Raw genomic sequence first — 18,022 nt, 5'->3', positions numbered from 1 at the left:
ATAAGTCACTATCTAACGTTACGATATATCAAGAGATGTACATTCAGATATGAATATATTAGATTAGGTAACACTAGAATAATCTGTTAACATTAGTTACCAATATTAGTTAACATGAACTATACTTTTATAGCATTTATTAGTCTTGGCTAATGTTAATTTCAATATATAGGCATTAGTTAATTCACTATGAACTAACATTAACAAAGATCGATATATACTGTAAAAAACATGTTGTTCATTGTTATTTCATGATACCTAATGCATCAAATAATGTTAACAAATGGAACCGTATTATAAATCACTACCATAAATTGGTCTTTTAACGTTCAGAGTGCAATGGCAAAGTTTTAAAGTCAATTAGCTGTAATTAGCTGTGTGTGGTGTGTGGTAGCACTTTATAATACCTATAATTATGTTAAAAAAAATCCTCGTAATTAATATGAGCTCATAAAAACTGCATGTATAGGCGAATCGTTTTAAAAGAATCAGCTAAATGCTGTTTAAAATAGTTTTAGAGGGAGTATATCATGTCATATCATGTCAGCTACCCAAGTACACTGCCTGGCCAAAAAGAAAGTCGCAGTTTGGATTTAAGTGCAGATCCTTAAGAGCTTACGATTAGATCATTATTGCAGTGATTGATATGTTTTAGCTGGCAACAGTTCTTTAGTTTTAACCCTAATTGATGCAGTGTGTAGCTTCTCATTTCTTAAACAACCATGTCGGAAGGTGTATCCCGTGGTCGTGGAAAAGATGTTACTGTGTTTCAGTAGGGGGAAATTATTGGTCTGCATCAAGTAAAGAAAACAACTAAGGAGATTGCTGAAATCACTGGAATTGGGTTAAGAACTGTCCAATGCATTATTAAAACCTGGAAGGATAGTGGTGAACCGTCAGCTTCACGGAAGAAATGTGGTCAGAAATATTCATGATCGAAGATCACTAAACTGCTTGGTGAATTCACATTGTAACAAATCGACAGTAGAACTCATAGCTATGTTTAATAGTGAAAGTAAGAGCATTTCTACAATCACAATGCAACGAGAACTTACAGGATTGGGACTAAACAACTGTGTGGACACAAGAAAGACACTTGTTAGTGAGACTAATCAGAAAAAACGACTTCAGTTTGCTGGGGAGCATAAAGATTGGTCTGTGGAGAAATGGATAAAGGTCATGTGGTCTGATGAGTCCAGATTTACCCTATTCCAAAACAATGAGTGCATCAGGGTAAGAAGGGAAGCAAATGATGCAACCGTCACGCATAGTGCCCACTGTACAAGCCTCTGGAGGCAGTGTTATGATCTGGGGTTGCTTCAGTTGGTCAGGTCTAACTCAGCAACGCTATGCGGCAATAAAATGAAGTCAGCTGACTACCTGAATGTACTGAATGACCAGGTTATCCCATCAATGGATTTTTTCTTCCCTGACTGCACGGACATATTCCAGGACGACAATGCCAAGATCCGTCGGGCTCAAATTGAGTGGTTCAGGGAGCATGAGGAATAATTTTCACACAGAGTCCTGATCTTAAACCCATTGAAAGTCTTTGGGATGTGCTGGAGAAGACTTTACAGAGTGGTTCAACTCTCCCGTCATCAATACAAGCTCTCAGCCAAAAATGAATGCAACTCTGGATGGAAATAAATGTTGTGACGTTGCATAAGGTTCTCGAAACAATGCCACGATGAATGCACACTGTAATCAAAGCTAAAAGCGGTCCAATTAAATATTAGAGTATGTAGCTTTTATTTTGGCAAGGCAGTGTATTGAAATGGTTACCTGATGTTTACATAGACTGCAAATTAGCCTTGTTTACTTATTTAGAATGTATATTAGTTTTCTTCACCTACACCTTCAGGTCATAAAATAAGAGAATAAGTTAGATATGGAGTTTGACAAGTCACTTCTCAGCGTCCCCATAAACCACAATAACTTCTCTGCTAAGCTATGGCATTTGGCGAACGATCCCAAAAACAGGTCTGTTTTCTGGAACCTGACCGGGGACGGAGGGATCATCGACCAGCAGCACTTTGAGACCAGACTGCTGTCTCCAGTCAAACAAGAAGCTGATGTATTCAAGACCAACAACTTCACCAGATTCATCCGACAGCTCAAAATGTACGGCTTCCACAAGGTTTCCGACAGACTCTCCAAAGACAAGCACCCCAGCCTGCATCACTTTCACAACCCCAGCTTCAAACAGGGTCGACCAATCTAAAGAGGCTGACCATCAGTAACAAGGCCAAGATGCAGATCGGAGAGGCAGGAGCGCAACTACACATTTCCGAGCTGGTATGCAAAACTACATTTTGTGCCCCATGTATCTGTCAATCGGTGGGGGGTGGGGGTGGGGAGGGGGGTTTAGTGTCATCCATTATAAGCGTTGAGCGGGGGGGAGGGGGTGATGTTGGATGGTTCGAGGAGGCCGATTATAAGCATTGAGAGTGGAGAGTTTGATTTTGGAGGGTTCGATGAAGGCCGATTATAAGCATTGAGCGGGGGAGAGGGGGTGATGTTGGAGGGTTCGAGGAGGCCAATTATAAGCATTGGGTGGAGATTTGATTTTGGAGGGTTCGAGAAGGCCGATTATAAGCATTGAGCGGGGGAGAGGGGGTGATGTTGGAGGGTTCGAGGAGGCCGATTATAAGCATTGGGTGGAGATTTGATTTTGGAGGGTTCGAGAAGGCCGATTATAAGCATTGAGCGGGGGAGAGGGGGTGATGTTGGAGGGTTCGAGGAGGCCGATTATAAGCATTGGGTGGAGGTTTGATTTAGGAGGGTTCGAGAAGGCCGATTATAAGCGTTGAGTGGGGGAGGTTTGATTTTGGATGGTTCGAGGAGGCCGATTATAAGCGTTGAGCGGGGGAGAGGGGGTGATGTTGGAGGGTTCGAGGAGGCCGATTATAAGCATTGAGCGGGGGAGAGGGGGTGATGTTGGAGGGTTCGAGGAGGCCGATTATAAGCATTGGGTGGAGATTTGATTTTGGAGGGTTCGAGAAGGCCGATTATAAGCATTGGGTGGAGGTTTGATTTTGGAGGGTTCGAGAAGGCCGATTATAAGCGTTGAGTGGGGGGAGGTTTGATTTTGGAGGGTTCGAGGAGGCCGATTATAAGCGTTGAGCAGGGGGGAGGGTGATGTTGGAGGTTCCATGAGGCCGATTATAAGCATTGAGTGGGGGAGAGGGGTTGATTCTGGAGGGTTCGAGAAGGCCGATTATAAGCATTGAGTGGAGGGAGGGTGATGTTGGAGGGTACGAGGAGGCTGATTATAAGCGTTGAGCGGGGGGAAGGGGTAATTTTGGAGGGTTCGATGAGGCCGATTATAAGCGTTGAGCGGGGGAGAGGGGGTGATGTTGGAGGGTTCGAGGAGGCCGATTATAAGCGTTGAGTGGGGGGAGGGTGATGTTGGAGGGTTCGAGAAGGCCGATTATAAGCGTTGAGCAGGGGGGAGGGTGTGATGTTGGAGGGTTCGAGGAGGCCGATTATAAGCATTGGGGGGGAGGTTTGATTTTGGAGGGTTCGAGAAGGCCGATTATAAGCGTTGAGTGGGGGGAGGGTTGATGTTGGAGGGTTCGAGGAGGCCGATTATAAGCGTTGAGCAGGGGAGAGGGGGTGATTTTGGAGGGTTCGAGGAGGCCGATTATAAGCATTGGGGGGAGGTTTGATTTTGGAGGGTTCGAGAAGGCCGATTATAAGCGTTGAGTGGGGGGAGGGTGATGTTGGAGGGTTCGAGGAGGCCGATTATAAGCGTTGAGCAGGGGGAGGGGGTGATTTTGGAGGGTTCGAGAAGGCCGATTATAAGCGTTGAGCGGGGGGAGGGTGATGTTGGAGGGTTCGAGGAGGCCGATTGTAAGTATTGAGCAGGGGGAAGGGGTGATTTTGGAGGGTTCGAGGAGGCCGATTATAAGCGTTTAGAGGGGGGCAGGGGGTGATGTTGGAGGGTTCGAGGAGGCCGATTATAAGCGTTTAGAGGGGGGCAGGGGGTGATGTTGGAGGGTTCGAGGAGGCCGATTATAAGCGTTGAGCAGGGGTGAGGGGGTGATGTTGGAGGGTTCGAGGAGGCCGATTATAAGCGTTGAGCGGGGGTGAGGGGGTGATGTCGGAGGGTTCGAGGAGGCCGATTATAAGCATTGAGCAGGGGGAGGGGGTAATGTTGGTGGGTTCAAGGATGCCGATTATAAGGGTTGAGCAGGGAGTTGGGGTGGGGTGGGGGGTGATGTTGGATGGTTTGAGGATGCCGATTATAAGCAGGGGGGTGATGTTGGATGGTTTGAGGATGCCGATTATAAGCGGGGGAGTGATGTTGGAGGGTTCGAGGAGGCCGATTATAAGCATTGAGCGGGGGGGAGGGTGTGATTTTGGAGGGTTTGAGGATGCCGATTATAAGCGTTGAGTGGGGGGGAGGGGGCGATGTTGTAGGGTTCGAGGAGGCCGATTATAAGCGTTGAGCAGGGGGGAGGGGGTGATTTTGGAGGGTTCAAGGATGCTGATTATAAGCGTTGAGCGGGGGGATGGGGTGATGTTGGAGGGTTCGAGGAGGCCGATTATAAGCATTGGGGGGGGAAGGGGTGATGTTGGAGGGTTTGAGGATGCCGATTATAAGCGTTGAGCGGGGGGGAGGGTGTGATTTTGGAGGGTTTGAGGATGCTGATTATAAGTGTTGAGCGGGGGGATGGGGTGATGTTGGAGGGTTCGAGGAGGCCGATTATAAGCATTGGGGGGGAAGGGGTGATGTTGGAGGGTTTGAGGATGCCGATTATAAGCGTTGAGCGGGGGGAGGGTGTGATTTTGGAGGGTTTGAGGATGCTGATTATAAGTGTTGAGCAGGGGGAGGGGGTGATTTTGGAGGGTTCAAGGATGCTGATTATAAGTGTTGAGCGGGGGGATGGGGTGATGTTGGAGGGTTCGAGGAGGCCGATTATAAGCATTGGGGGGGAAGGGGTGATGTTGGAGGGTTTGAGGATGCCGATTATAGCACTTCTTTTAAACCTAAAAAATATACCGTGTCATCATTTCATTTCAAATATTTCAATTCGATACATACATTTATATACTGTAGTTCTCCATTCCAAAATGAATCAACATCAACTCTTATATTCGCCATAATATTTACCTAGATTTGAGTAAAAAAATAATACACCAGATGTTACAAATAAAATACGTAATTTATTAAAAAACTATATTTGCTCCCACGTTTCGGATTTTGCAGGCGTTTGATGTAATCTTTGTGTCCACCCTGTTTTCATGTGTTTTTTAAAAAACATTTGTAACATTTTCTAAAAAAATTAAAATAATTTTTTGTTTCAATCCCCAGAAAAATTATAAGAATGTCTTCAATTTAAGATTGAGAAGACAGGACAGCTAAAGTTGAACACTGCAGTTGTTAAAAAAGTGTCCTTCATGCTTTCTTCTCAGGTTCTGCACACTCGTATCAGTACCCCAACAGGTAAAAAAGAGATATGACGTACCCCGATCCCATCCCGTTCCTTGAACTTTCATCACTGTGATGTGCCTCCCTTCTGTGCTGAAAAGGGCATCCCGGTTTCTGTCATCTGCCGATATCTGCCCGACACTCTGCACAGGATTCAACCCAGTCCCTCTGCTGTGCTGCTTCCACAGGAGCCCAAATATATAGCACATCCCTCAACCTATACACCTGCATTTTACCTGCCAGGTAAACACATACTTTGTCATGCGACTATTCTGGTGTTTTTTTCTGAATGATACAGGTGATTTAAAGGGATAGATCACCCCAAAATGAAAATTCTCTCATCATTTACTCAACCTCGTGCCATCCCAGATGTGTATGACTTTCTTTCCTCACCAGAACACAAATGAAGATTTTTAGAAGAATATTTCAGCTCTGTAGGTCCATACAATGCAAGTGAATGGTGACCAGAACTGTAAAGCTCCAAAAAGCATATAAAGGCAGCATAAAAGTAATCCATACAATTCCAGTGGTTTAATCCATGTCTTCAGAAGTGATATGATAGGTGTGGGTGAGAAACAGAACAATATTTAAGTCCCTTTTGTACTGTAAATGTCCACTTTCACTCTCACATTCTTCTTCTTTCGTTTTTGCCAATTCGCATTCTTCATGCATATCGCCACGTACTGGGCAGGGAGGAGAATTTATGATAAAAAAGGACTTAACTATTAATCTGTTTCTCACCCACACCTATCATATCACTTCTGAAGACATGGATTAAACCGCTGGAGTCGTATGGATTACTTTTATGCTGCCTTTATGTCGATTGAGTTTAATTTGAACCCGAAATATTCCTTTAATTGAAATAGCCACACTTTTAAAATTTGAAAATAATAATAATATGTTGACTGTTGTGTTTCTTTGAATGTAACTGTATTGCTCAGTGTTTGTTTGCTTCTCTTGCTCTCAGTAGTTTTTCAGTGTTGTACTCTTGGTTACGTGGAAGCAAACAGAGCAGGCGGCGATCAAGCATCGCTTTCATATTCACATTATGGTTATTACCTAGTGCAAGCTGGTAACAACATAATTTGAACGTTCATATATATTTACAGTAAATAGCAGGCTATTAAACGTATCTGTGACAGTTCATGTAAGGTTGTTTTTTCAACTTAGGGCACTTAATAAAAGTCTCATTTTTCACATTCTCACTAGTTTATTTAATTGGTCTACAGTCAATGTCCAACAGTGTGTTTACATGCATCAAAAGAGATTTCTGTCATTTCTGTCATGAAAATTCCCAACACAGTGTCATGATAGAAGCTTAAGTAATAGAATTCTGTGCTGGAAATGATGCTGATGGAAATGACATTTTTTAAATTTTTAAAATAAACATTTTATATATCCTAAATACACACAATATATTAATATTTTCACACTTTTTTCAGAACTGTTCGGTAAGCCATCCTTACAACAGCTTTCAGCTTTAAGAGGAGTGATGTGAACCTCGACAGAGTGTTTCGGATGTTGGATGAGTTCCAGAGCTTACCGAACGTCCACGTCATGAGAGTGGGCACCCCTGTGAAAGCCCAGCACATGCCCGGCTCATCCGAGCCTTCTACATCCACTCTTTACACTTCTCCGGCTGCTTCCAAACCTGAATCTGACAGTCCTCAGAGCTCCAGACCCAACACTGTGACATCTAGTTCTGTGTCGGGCATGAACCCCCTGGCAGTATTGGCACTTACATCAAACTAGAGTCAGAGGAACATAAAGTTGAAAAGCATAGAACCAAACATTCTGAAGAAGAGTCAACATCTTTGGAGTCCTCAGAAAAGGTTACAAAGACACTGATCTTTAATATCAGATGGTGTCATCTTAGTTGGTATTTCATTGCTAAAGATACTACCAAGCTTAAGGGAAAGCACAGTAGAAATCAGAAGATGCACATGGGTTATACGGTTTACAAAGGTGAATCTCACAAAACCGGGTCATATTTCACCCCCCAAAATCAAGAGAAAGAAATTAGAAAATTAAGCCTATATAAGACGATTAAAAGATTTTTTTTTATACTGATCAGGCAAATTATACTCCAAAAATTCCCATTTCTTTAATGCAGGAAAATGCATTCTTTTTATTGTAAATAAATAAATAAATAGATCCAAACACCTAAATTGTGAAGTACTTATTTATCATGGTAGTATCTGTTGCCTTTTTGCTTATTTCAATAAATAAAACAATAAAAAAGAGATTGTATTACACTAATGAGAAACGGCATTGAGAATACTATTCTGATGCTAGTGAAACTTTGTCTCCTAAAGATGATTCACTTTTAATATATTCCTCTTTTGTAAGTTGCTTTGGATAAAAGCGTCTGCCAAATGAATAAATGTCAATGCAGAATAATGAGAAATACAAAATAAAGGATATATTGACATTGCATTTATACATCATGGTAGTATTTGTTGCTTTTTGGCTCATTTTTAATAAAGAAAAATAATAATTGTATTACAGTAAATTTCACTTTAATACAATAAAAGTCACTGTATTACTGTAATGGGAATTACTGTAATGAGAATAATGAGAATTATATATACTGTATATGCATATACATTTACATATATATGTAATTAATATGTATATATAAAACCACAAGTGAAACGTACTGGTGGATAATTATAATGAGAATTTTGTCACATTGTTTTTATGCAAAGTGTAATTTTTCTTTGATTTTGGGGTGAACTGGACATATTCTTGGCAGGGTTTTTGAGTTTTACTCACTCATTAAACATGTTTCACTAGTGCATAATGGATTGAAAATCAGGCCTCAGATTCTGCCACTAAACATCGGCGATTGACAAATGAAAACATCAGAACCAAACAGCTGAGCACAACTCATGGAAAATAGGCAGGAAGATCCATGACACACATTCAGAACACTTTCACACGCACACATTTCAGATCTTTATGATTTATGATTATGATCCACAGGTGACAGGCAGAATTCCTCAGCATATGCTCATGACAAGCATTATAATATGAATAATAATAATCAATTATTTCTAATATTTACATATAACATGTATGCAATATTTAAGAAACTGCTCTTGTTTGATTTAAGTCTTTTTCAATGTATTCATAGTTTTTATAGTAATTTATAAGACTTACTTACTCATGTGCAAAATCTGCACATCCATTCATGAATGCAAGTGGATAGCCGACTCTGAGGATTATTTATTATTTTTAATTATCTTAAATATAAAATATAATTCTATCAATACAGAGTTCATAAGCACCAGTATATTGCTAGCATAAGTATTTTACATTGTAACAAAGAGCATAAGTCAGATTTGAATAGCACTCAACTAAGATTTGTATTGTGCTGAATTTGAATAAATGCAAAGCAAGTCAAAATGCTGATAATGTTGTCATTGCGTGTATTGTTTTAGTGATTATAACTGCATAGAAAAATCATATTGTAAACCTGTTGAAGTAGTGATAGATAACAAATGCACAGAATCTTCATTCCCTTTATGATTTCTAAAAGCCTTTGTCATTATTTGCAGTGTGTACAGATTATTCAATCCATCATAATTTCATTACACTAAGGTTATTAAGTTGAAGTTATAAAATTGTCTATATCTTTCCACAGATGCGGTTAGTAAGTGATTTTCTCACAGTAAAATCATGTTAATACACATATTGTTTATGTCTTGTGTCTATACTTTTACAGATTGACTCTGTTGACTTCCATTGTAAGTGTCTCACTGGAACACACATTTGTGCTTTTTTTGAGTCGAAATTAATTTTTGTGGTAATCAACATTATGCCACAAATACTGTCGACTGATCTTAACCTGTGTTGAACCCGGAATATTCCTTTAAGCCTATTTTAAGGTTTATGCTTGTCAATTCATTTTCAGCAAACTTCCTTGAAGTTTAATTGTGTAATCTTTAACAAAATTTAATTAATACAACTTAAAATATCTAACCGATTTTTTTTTTTTTCATTTACCTTTGTTAAACATTACACCATTTAACTTGATGGAAATGTATGAAATTGAAATGCATAGTTCTTAAAATAAATGTTGAGTGATATATAGTTTTAGACCTTATATAAAAATTAAAAAAAGGATTATTGAAATGCTTTAAACTGTTGCAATTTTGCTTTAGTGGGTCTCTGATATTTAAAGTAATAAATCACTAATATAATAAATGCTCCTGTTCCTCCAGAGATGTCCGCTAGAGGGCGCAGTTTATATTGTTTATAATGGGTTGTATCAATGTAGTTCTGCTCCACCCTCATTGACAGTCAGTCAGCAGGTACACACACACACACACACACACACACACACACGCACACGCACACGCTCGTGTTCACTCTCACTTCAACTTTAAACTTTTTCTGCGACTCTTCTGCACGGATAATCAACGCAGTGGCTTTATCACAAACTCCAAACAACAACGCGTTTGGATTTCTGCTCATAAAACTAGTGGATTTCTCGACATGAATCTCTGGATTATCGATTTTAAATGGGGAAAACCTGAAAATCGAACAAGCGAACAGGTTTGTAAAGTTACAGCAGTGTGTTCATTCTAATTCATTTACGAAATGGAAATTAATCTTGTGGAAGTTTTTGAGATCAAAGTGAGATTATCAGCTGTTGTAAATATGATTTTGTTCGGCGTTATCTGAGCGTATCATCTGCCTTGAGTGGAATAACACTGATACATTGTTGCATTGATGGATACAATCATTCTGCTACAACCTGTTACACTGTGGAATGTCGGGAATCCTTTGAAGTGGACGCACGTACAATAATGGAGTGATTATGACGTGACTTTATCGATCACGACGCGCGGGGAATTGTAAACGTGAAAGAAATACTTTCAGAATATTAATAGTGATCTGTTTGGAGGTTCTAACACTGAGTTTGACTCAATGCCCATTTCAGAAGTCTGTCAGCTGTCAATCATTGACTGTCAGTCACATTTCATATGTCAATCATGTTGACCTGTCAGTGATACAGGCCAACCCACATGAACTAGCATTAATGAATACTAATGTGAGTGTTATAACAAGTGATATAAGCTTTATAAACAGTTTAATTGTTTTCATTGTTAATTATATTCTTTAATCTGATAGCACAACACTAGATAACTGTTGAGCCTGAAAATTAAGCAAATAAACATAAAAACAACTCAGAAAAGCCACTTAAATCTCTGGACACATTCGGTGGACTGCTTGGAATTTAGTCTTTTTTTGCTGAGCTCTGATTGGACGGGCAGCTTTAGTGGACAGTGCATAATGTCTGGCCGGAGCCTGCCACTGCAGCCAGGACAATGAGGGTTCCTGTGCAGCGATTGGCCGGGCTCTGGCCGTGGCTACTCGTGGTCACCTTGCAGGTGGTGTTGGGCCACACCGGTCTGGAACTAGCCGCTGCAGTGGACTCCGAGCGATCCACCTCCAGAGCCATGATCAAGGTGACTCTTCTGAAGCAGGAGCCCACCAGCAGGCCCATCACCCTGGAAGGGGTGTTTGCCGGAGGCAGCACTGGCTATGCCAAAGGGATACTGATGCAGGTAAGTGGTGAGAGATGTTTCCATGGAATTCCAGTGTTCTTCCTCTATTCTGATTGGTGTTTCAGTCATGCCTTGAAATAGACACAATGGAAAAATGACTATTGTAAGAGGCATAAGTGGCCCTGATCTGAGGGAATAATGTTGTCCACCTCATCCATCTTGGTTAATGGAAACTTTGGAAGTTAGGCCTGCAGTAGGCCCAAAAAGTATTGAACACTAGCAGGACACTTTAAAATGTCTGAAAAATATTGCATTTGATAACAAAATATTAAAGCAAGCGGCATTTATTTGAAAGAAAGGCAGCACAAGCACACTTTTCAAGCGAAACATTTCTCCAAAATAAGTTTGTTAGGTTTGAAATGATAAAACTAATGGGTTATTCCATCAAATCAACCATTTTTTAGAAATTGCCTGAAATGTTTTATTTTCTTAAATAATTTTTCTGAAGAAAGATAAACATAAATGGAGCTGTAAGTGAAAATATGAAATGCTGTGGATCATTCTTTACAGAGTAATCCATTATTTTGTAGAGGGGGGTCAAAATAATCATTTTCAACTATGATTTTGGAGCAAAACTACAGGTAAACAAAATTCCCTTAGAAAGGTGTCAGCATCATGATTGTATTGTTACACAGAGATAGTTAGATCTATTACTAAAATCAGTTGACTTCAGCACCTCTTGTTACATTATACGGCAACGGTGAGAGCCCAAATATGGTGGAAAACACTTTTTTTAGTGTTGTTTTTCCAAAGTTGGAGTGCCTATAACTCCAGAAGTGTTAAAGATATCTTAATATCCTTTTAGGTTCTGCTTCAGAACAAACTTTCCTGTTTGTATCTTCATTTTTAAGGCCCTATATGGTTAAATCCAAGAGATATGGAATTATGATTATCTTTCACCAGTTAAAATCTTGTCCCCTCTTTTTTGAGTTGAATGACCCTATAGTGTTCAAACTGAAGACAGAAAGAAACTGGACACTTTCTAGATGTCAAACGGGCTCGAGTCCATCCTTGGTTGAGTCCCAAGTCAAGACCATGAAACGCCTTAAGTTGTGACAATACACTTCGTAGTATAACGGAAGGATTTCTTAATTTAAGGGGTTTCTCACAACTGGGCCTTGGTCTTTAACCAATCAAGTCGGAGTCCAAAGGGGGCAAGTTGGATACAAGACCGAATCCATAACAGCTGAGTCTGAATGAATCTGTTCATGAATCTGAATTCAACTTACAACTGTAAACTAAACAGCAAGCCATTATTTCTAGTGAAAGACCGATATATTGGCCAATTTTGCCATTATCAGCATCGGCCCATAACCATGTTTGCTTGTCCGATTATAAGTCATGTTAACCTTCCTATGTGTCGGTTCCAAAATCTACCAATAGATTTGCCAATGGATACTTTGGAAACATATGGAAACAATTTCTGTTTTTAAATTTGAAGTGAATTTAAGTAAATATTGTTTAAAATAAGTGTTCGCGTCACGTCAGAAATGTTGTTGAACAGCTCATTTGCTGTTGTTAAGTTGTATTATGTATTTTGCTGTTTTTATGGGTCATCGGCCATCCTGCTGTCTAGATATCGGTTTCAGCATCGGTCATTGAACAACCTATATCAGTCGACTACTAATTATGTAAATATTTTAAGCATATTCTAACCCTACACAACTATGAAAAATGATGCGCCAATATCACGGTTGCGGTTATTAATTTATAGATATAGTTGGACTCGAAACCATACCGAGTCCGAACTCGAAGACCCCAACTCTACGAAACGCATGTGTGAACTTGACGTTAACTGACTTCATACTAAAATTACCTTGGGACCAGTTGGTTAAAACTCATTGAGCAAAAATGGCTCAGTTAATTAGTTCTGAGAAAAGCTGTGGCATCATTCGTTTCAGATGACAGCTAATGCAATAAGATTTAGCCATTTTTAAATGTCTAAATTTGGTCTTATGTTTTAGAATATGTCGATATCAATTTGACACTCAGTGAATGTCTTTCTGATATTTTATATTGAAACATTGCTCACAGAATCAGTCTACTTTTGAGCCATCTTATTGAACTTGAATCTGCTTGTAAAAGCATTTGCTATCTCTCATATTCCACTGCTCTTTTGAGAACTAATCTGGTGTGAAGAGTTTGGATCGCTTTCTATTGCTTTCGAGATATGTTGTTGTCCAGCATGTTGAACTTCTCACTCGGAAAGTCATCGTATGCGTTGCTGTGATTGCAAACATCTCCACCCAAGCCTTATTGGAGGTGATAGATTTGTGGTCTTGTTAACTGTTCGGTCTGTTCTCTAAGGCCATAATGCCAGATGTTCAGTCTTTTGAAGGTCTCGAGCAGTGCAGCTCTCAATCCTGATAAAGCCAGAGGGGATGCGCTAACTGTAAATGTATCTTGAAAACTCCCCCCCCAAAAAATACCCCGGCACAAAATAGACAGAGACCGATGCCTTGTTTGAATGTGTGTGTTTGTGAGTGTATGACAAAAACTTGTTCGAACAAACCTAGAAACTAAAGGTGTGTTTGTGAGTGGTATTTTGCGTAGCAAAGCTGTTCTTCTGCATTATAGCACCAGGAATCATGTTATGTTATTTAACATGTGCAGAGAAAAGCCTTTCAGTTTTTTAAGTAAACACCAAATGATCAATTGGTATTGCAAGTTGTGACTAGATTTTTATATTTTCTGGTGCTGCCACAGTGCAAGGATGTTGTGGTTGGTTGCCATAGCATTGCAATGCGGTTGCTAAGGTTTTCTGAGTGGTTTTTAGTGTGCTGCTCTGTGGTTGCTAGGGTGTTTTGGGTGGTTGCTTACTGGCCCTGGTCAAAACAGCCAAAGTCTCTATGATATTCTGGTCTCGAGATACATATGCTCAGGTTAATCAACTCCCTCCTTCAGTAAAACAAACAACAACAACGACAAAAAATTGCACTTTTTTTCCTCCTCAGCCAGGTGGAATCAAAAGTCTGATTCAGGGTCTGAAATTAATTTTTGAAAAATTTACCAACCAGTCTGAATTTTTAAAATTGCAAATCAGAAGTGTTTTTTTTTCTCCCCTTTTCTCCCCAGTTTGGAATGCCCAATTCCCAATGCGCTCTAAGTCCTTGTGGTGGTGTAGTGACTCGCCTCAATCCGGGTGGTGGAGGACGAATCTCGGTTGCCTCCGCGTCTGAGACCGTCAATCTGCGCATCTTATCACGTGGCTTGTTAAGCGCGTTACCGCGGAGACCTAGCACGTGTGGAGGCTTCACACTATTCTCCGCGGCATCCACGCACAACACACCACACGCCCCACCGAGAGCGAGAACCACATTATAGCGACCACGAGGAGGTTACCCCATGTGACTCTACCCTCCCTAGCAACTGGGCCAATTGGTTGCTTAGGAAGCCTGACTGGAGTCACTCAGCACACCCTGGATTCGAACTCACGACTCCAGGAAAAGTGGGGGGTTTTTTAAGAATATGAGAGACAAGAAAAAGCAAGTTTAAAAGCTGGCTCATAGTTGAGTCACTCGTTCGGAAATCAGATAACAATGGTTGTGCTGTAGTTGTTGATTCAGTAAAAGTAGCCCCCTTGAGATCAAAACTGGAGCGTGCTACATTACTTACCTGCTGTAAGACACAGACATTATAGAAAGGAAAACTTTGACAATGACAATGTTTGACCATTTTATTTCATCCACCACCAGAGTGGTGTGTGGCACTGCGAAATTAACCTGCCAAATAGAAAACTTACTTGCATTTGGCATTTAGCGGATGTTAATTTCGCACCCCAGTCTGATTGCTTGGAAAAGTAAAAGCACACATCAACTAAACAAGCCGCACAATCATTCATTCCAGAGCAAGCACTACTAACTAGTATCTACATGTAAAATCTAAATTGTGAGTACAAGCCCATGCAGAAGAGTGTTGTGGTTACAGATCTAGGTTAATAACCCAAAGGTTAAAGGTTCAAGCCCTGGAAGGGGTGCTTTATAAACTGGTGAGTCTTTGAGGTCTCCATTGCATCCTTGAGCGGGATTCTTAACCCAAAGAAGCTTGAGCAAGGCAATCGCAATTGAGTTTGTGCACATTGCATTGGATCAGAGTCGTCTGCAGGTGATGCATAACTATCAAGACTATACAGTTGGGTGCATGTGTATTTGATAGAACTGTATCACTCTCTTTACCGTGAGCGTGTCGCACAGATGCTTTTTGTAGCAGCGCCAACCTGTTGCAACAGGCCTGGGTTGCCTTGGCGCATTGTCCTCCTGCATAGTGTTCCCTTCCTCTAGGGGACACGGTGATAGAAGCAGGTGGGGGTATAGAGGATGTTTCTGTCTTTTCTTTCTTCAGTTGTTCCCTCTGTTCCTCTGGACGTACCTTATGAATCCCACATTATGGCTTTTATCTTTTTTTGAGAAGAATGAGATTGCATTATCTGCAGTGTGTTATTATGCTGTAAATCAAATGATGCCATGCACTCATGCTGGGCGATATAACTTTTTTGTTCTTTCGACAGCATCCAATGTTTTTATGTGGTTATGGTTTGGCGAAATATCGGTTAAATCAATACACTGGTAAATCGATGATACTGGTTTAGTATCATTTCAATCACGGCTATGCAAAATGGTAGAAAAAGGCATGCTCCAATAAAAGGTTGCGATACAAATAATCATTGTATTATATTAAAAAATCGCAGCTCCAGTGAGACACTTACAATGGAAGTCAATGGGGTCAATCTCTAAACGTTAAAATACTCACTGTTTTAAAAGTATAGACACAAGACATAAACAATATGTGTGTTAACATGATTTTACTGTGAGAAAATAGCTTGCTAATCTTGTCTCTGTCAATCTATATCCAATATTACAGCTTGGTTGTCATGACAACATAACAAATCCCTGATTTTATCACATAATGGACAAAAATATGCATCAAATCATTGCAATATTTATGATGCTGCTTTATTTTATATCGGCAGTAAAATCATTGTGAATATTTGATAGGTATCTCCCAGTTCTGCCACATACTGACCTTGAATTAAACCTCAAACTAAAACAAGTAAAATAACAACAAATGTGTGAGATCTGAGCTCTTTCCAGGCGTGTCTATCTTGGCTATCCTCAGGCTGCTCTGAATTCGCAGCAGAGAGTATGACATTTAGTTTTCATAACCAGCAGTAATTACACATCTCCCATCCCATTTGATCTTCCTGAGCATGTTGTTTCTTTAAGCCACAGGTTGGCGAGCTGCGCTACCCAAATTTGACTCGCTTTTTTGGGCCGGTCGGTGGATCACAGGCACAGAAAAAAACAAGATCAGACATGATGATGGTGGAAACGTTTTATTTCAAGAGAAAAGGCCTCTCCTTGCAGCCACTGGTCTTTAATGCAGGCAGATTGTACGTGGTCCATTTATTTTGCATTTCAAATTTGACAGGGAATTTTTTTTCTGGAGTGGTATTTTTATAAGTTTAAACCAGGAATATGTTGCATTTAATTATATTATTCTTAACCTACAGACTCACTGTTTATGTTTCAATGAGACATAAAGATAATCGCTTTTTACCACCGTTTATTCTTTTATATCTGTCCAGTTGTATGACTTTAAGCATACAAACTTTAATTATAAGCACCAAAAACTTTCTTTATAAAACGCCCCAAAAGTGTTTGTACACTGCATTACATTTAGTCATTTAGCAGATAACTAAGTATCAAAGCAAGTATTGTTTATTTGCAAGAAAGATAGAACAAGCATATTTTGTATGTCTGATTACAAAAACAAAAGGCTCACCTAATAAAGCCACTTCTAATGAGATCGATCGTGTAAAGTGGATTATTGTTTTTATTTTAAAATGGTTTCAGCTGCAGAAAACAAGGAACCTGCAAGAAACATCTAAAACTTTTAAATAATAATAAAGAAATGTTACATTCCTATGGCCAACTTTTATTTTAAAAAAAGCATAATGTCCAGGGCGTGCTGAGTGACGCCAGCCAGGTCTCCTAAGCAACCAAATTGGCCCGGTTGCTAGGGAGGGTAGAGTCACATGGGGTAACCTCCTCGTGGTCGCTATAATGTGGTTCTCGCTCTCGGTGGGGCGCGTGGTGAGTCGTGCGTGGATGCCGCGGAGAATAGCGTGAAGCCTCCACATGCGCTACATCTCCGCGGTAACACGCTCAACAAGCCACGTGATAAGATGCGCGGATTGACGGTCTCAGACGCGGAGGCAACTGAGATTCGTCCTCCGCCACCCGGATTGAGGCGAGTCACTACGCCACCACGAGGACTTAGAGCGCATTGGGAATTGGGCATTCCAAATTGGGAGAAAAGGGGAGAAAATCCCCACCACAAAAAGCATAATGATTCAGCGCATTGCAAATAATGATAGGATTCAAACCTGTGAAAAGATAAAACTAAGGAATGCAAACGAGTCTCAAACTCACTCTTAACACAACAGTATGCTTTAACATACAAAAAGAAAAAAGAAACGAAATGCATGCAACAAATAAATACTGTATAAAGGAGTGTTTACTCAGATCAAGTATGATCCTCTAAAGCAAAGCCAGAAGGTACCAATCAGAACCCACATGGTAAGTAGCATGTGCCTGAAGAAGCCATAGTTTATCGACTTTAATATATCTGCCAAATTTTCTTATCGGACCGATAACTTTAAAATTCACATTTATCAGCCGATACCGATATGGCTACCAATATATTGTGCCTCCCTACATTTTACATATCAAAATACAACATTACAAGTTACATATCAAATAAAAAATAGAACAAGCATATTTTAGTTTGAAATCGTATAGATATATTGTTAAAAATGAATTAATATGCCGCTTTGTGTGTTGTCAATATTAGTGTAACATGTCCATAGTTAATGTGCTGAACTACGGTTACTAACTCGCAACACACATCGTTTCAAAGCAGCTTTACAGAGAATGATGCTGTGATGTCCTAAAGTCCTCACTGTATGGTTTGAAATGAATAACGTGATTAAATCATGCTTTAAAAATGA

At 40.1% G+C, this 18,022-nt stretch overlaps 1 protein-coding gene across 1 annotated transcript in view; it reads left to right on the top strand.

Annotated features, from left to right (window-relative positions):
• The first annotated feature begins 9,818 nt into the window (after positions 1 to 9,818).
• The window catches only part of LOC127433201 (E3 ubiquitin-protein ligase RNF43-like), a 171,333-nt gene continuing 163,129 nt past the window's right edge, over positions 9,819 to 18,022 (top strand). The window contains exon 1 of the mRNA XM_051684930.1: positions 9,819 to 11,013. Within this exon, the coding sequence (XP_051540890.1) occupies positions 10,774 to 11,013 (240 nt within the window). The 5' untranslated portion in view covers positions 9,819 to 10,773. The remainder of the gene's footprint in view (positions 11,014 to 18,022) is intronic.

This window comes from Myxocyprinus asiaticus, chromosome 4 (assembly GCF_019703515.2).
Source record: "Myxocyprinus asiaticus isolate MX2 ecotype Aquarium Trade chromosome 4, UBuf_Myxa_2, whole genome shotgun sequence".
In the NCBI taxonomy this organism is placed as follows: domain Eukaryota; kingdom Metazoa; phylum Chordata; class Actinopteri; order Cypriniformes; family Catostomidae; genus Myxocyprinus; species Myxocyprinus asiaticus.
Note: the sequence above shows the minus strand (reverse complement) of the source record. Positions and strands in the feature narration are given on the sequence as shown.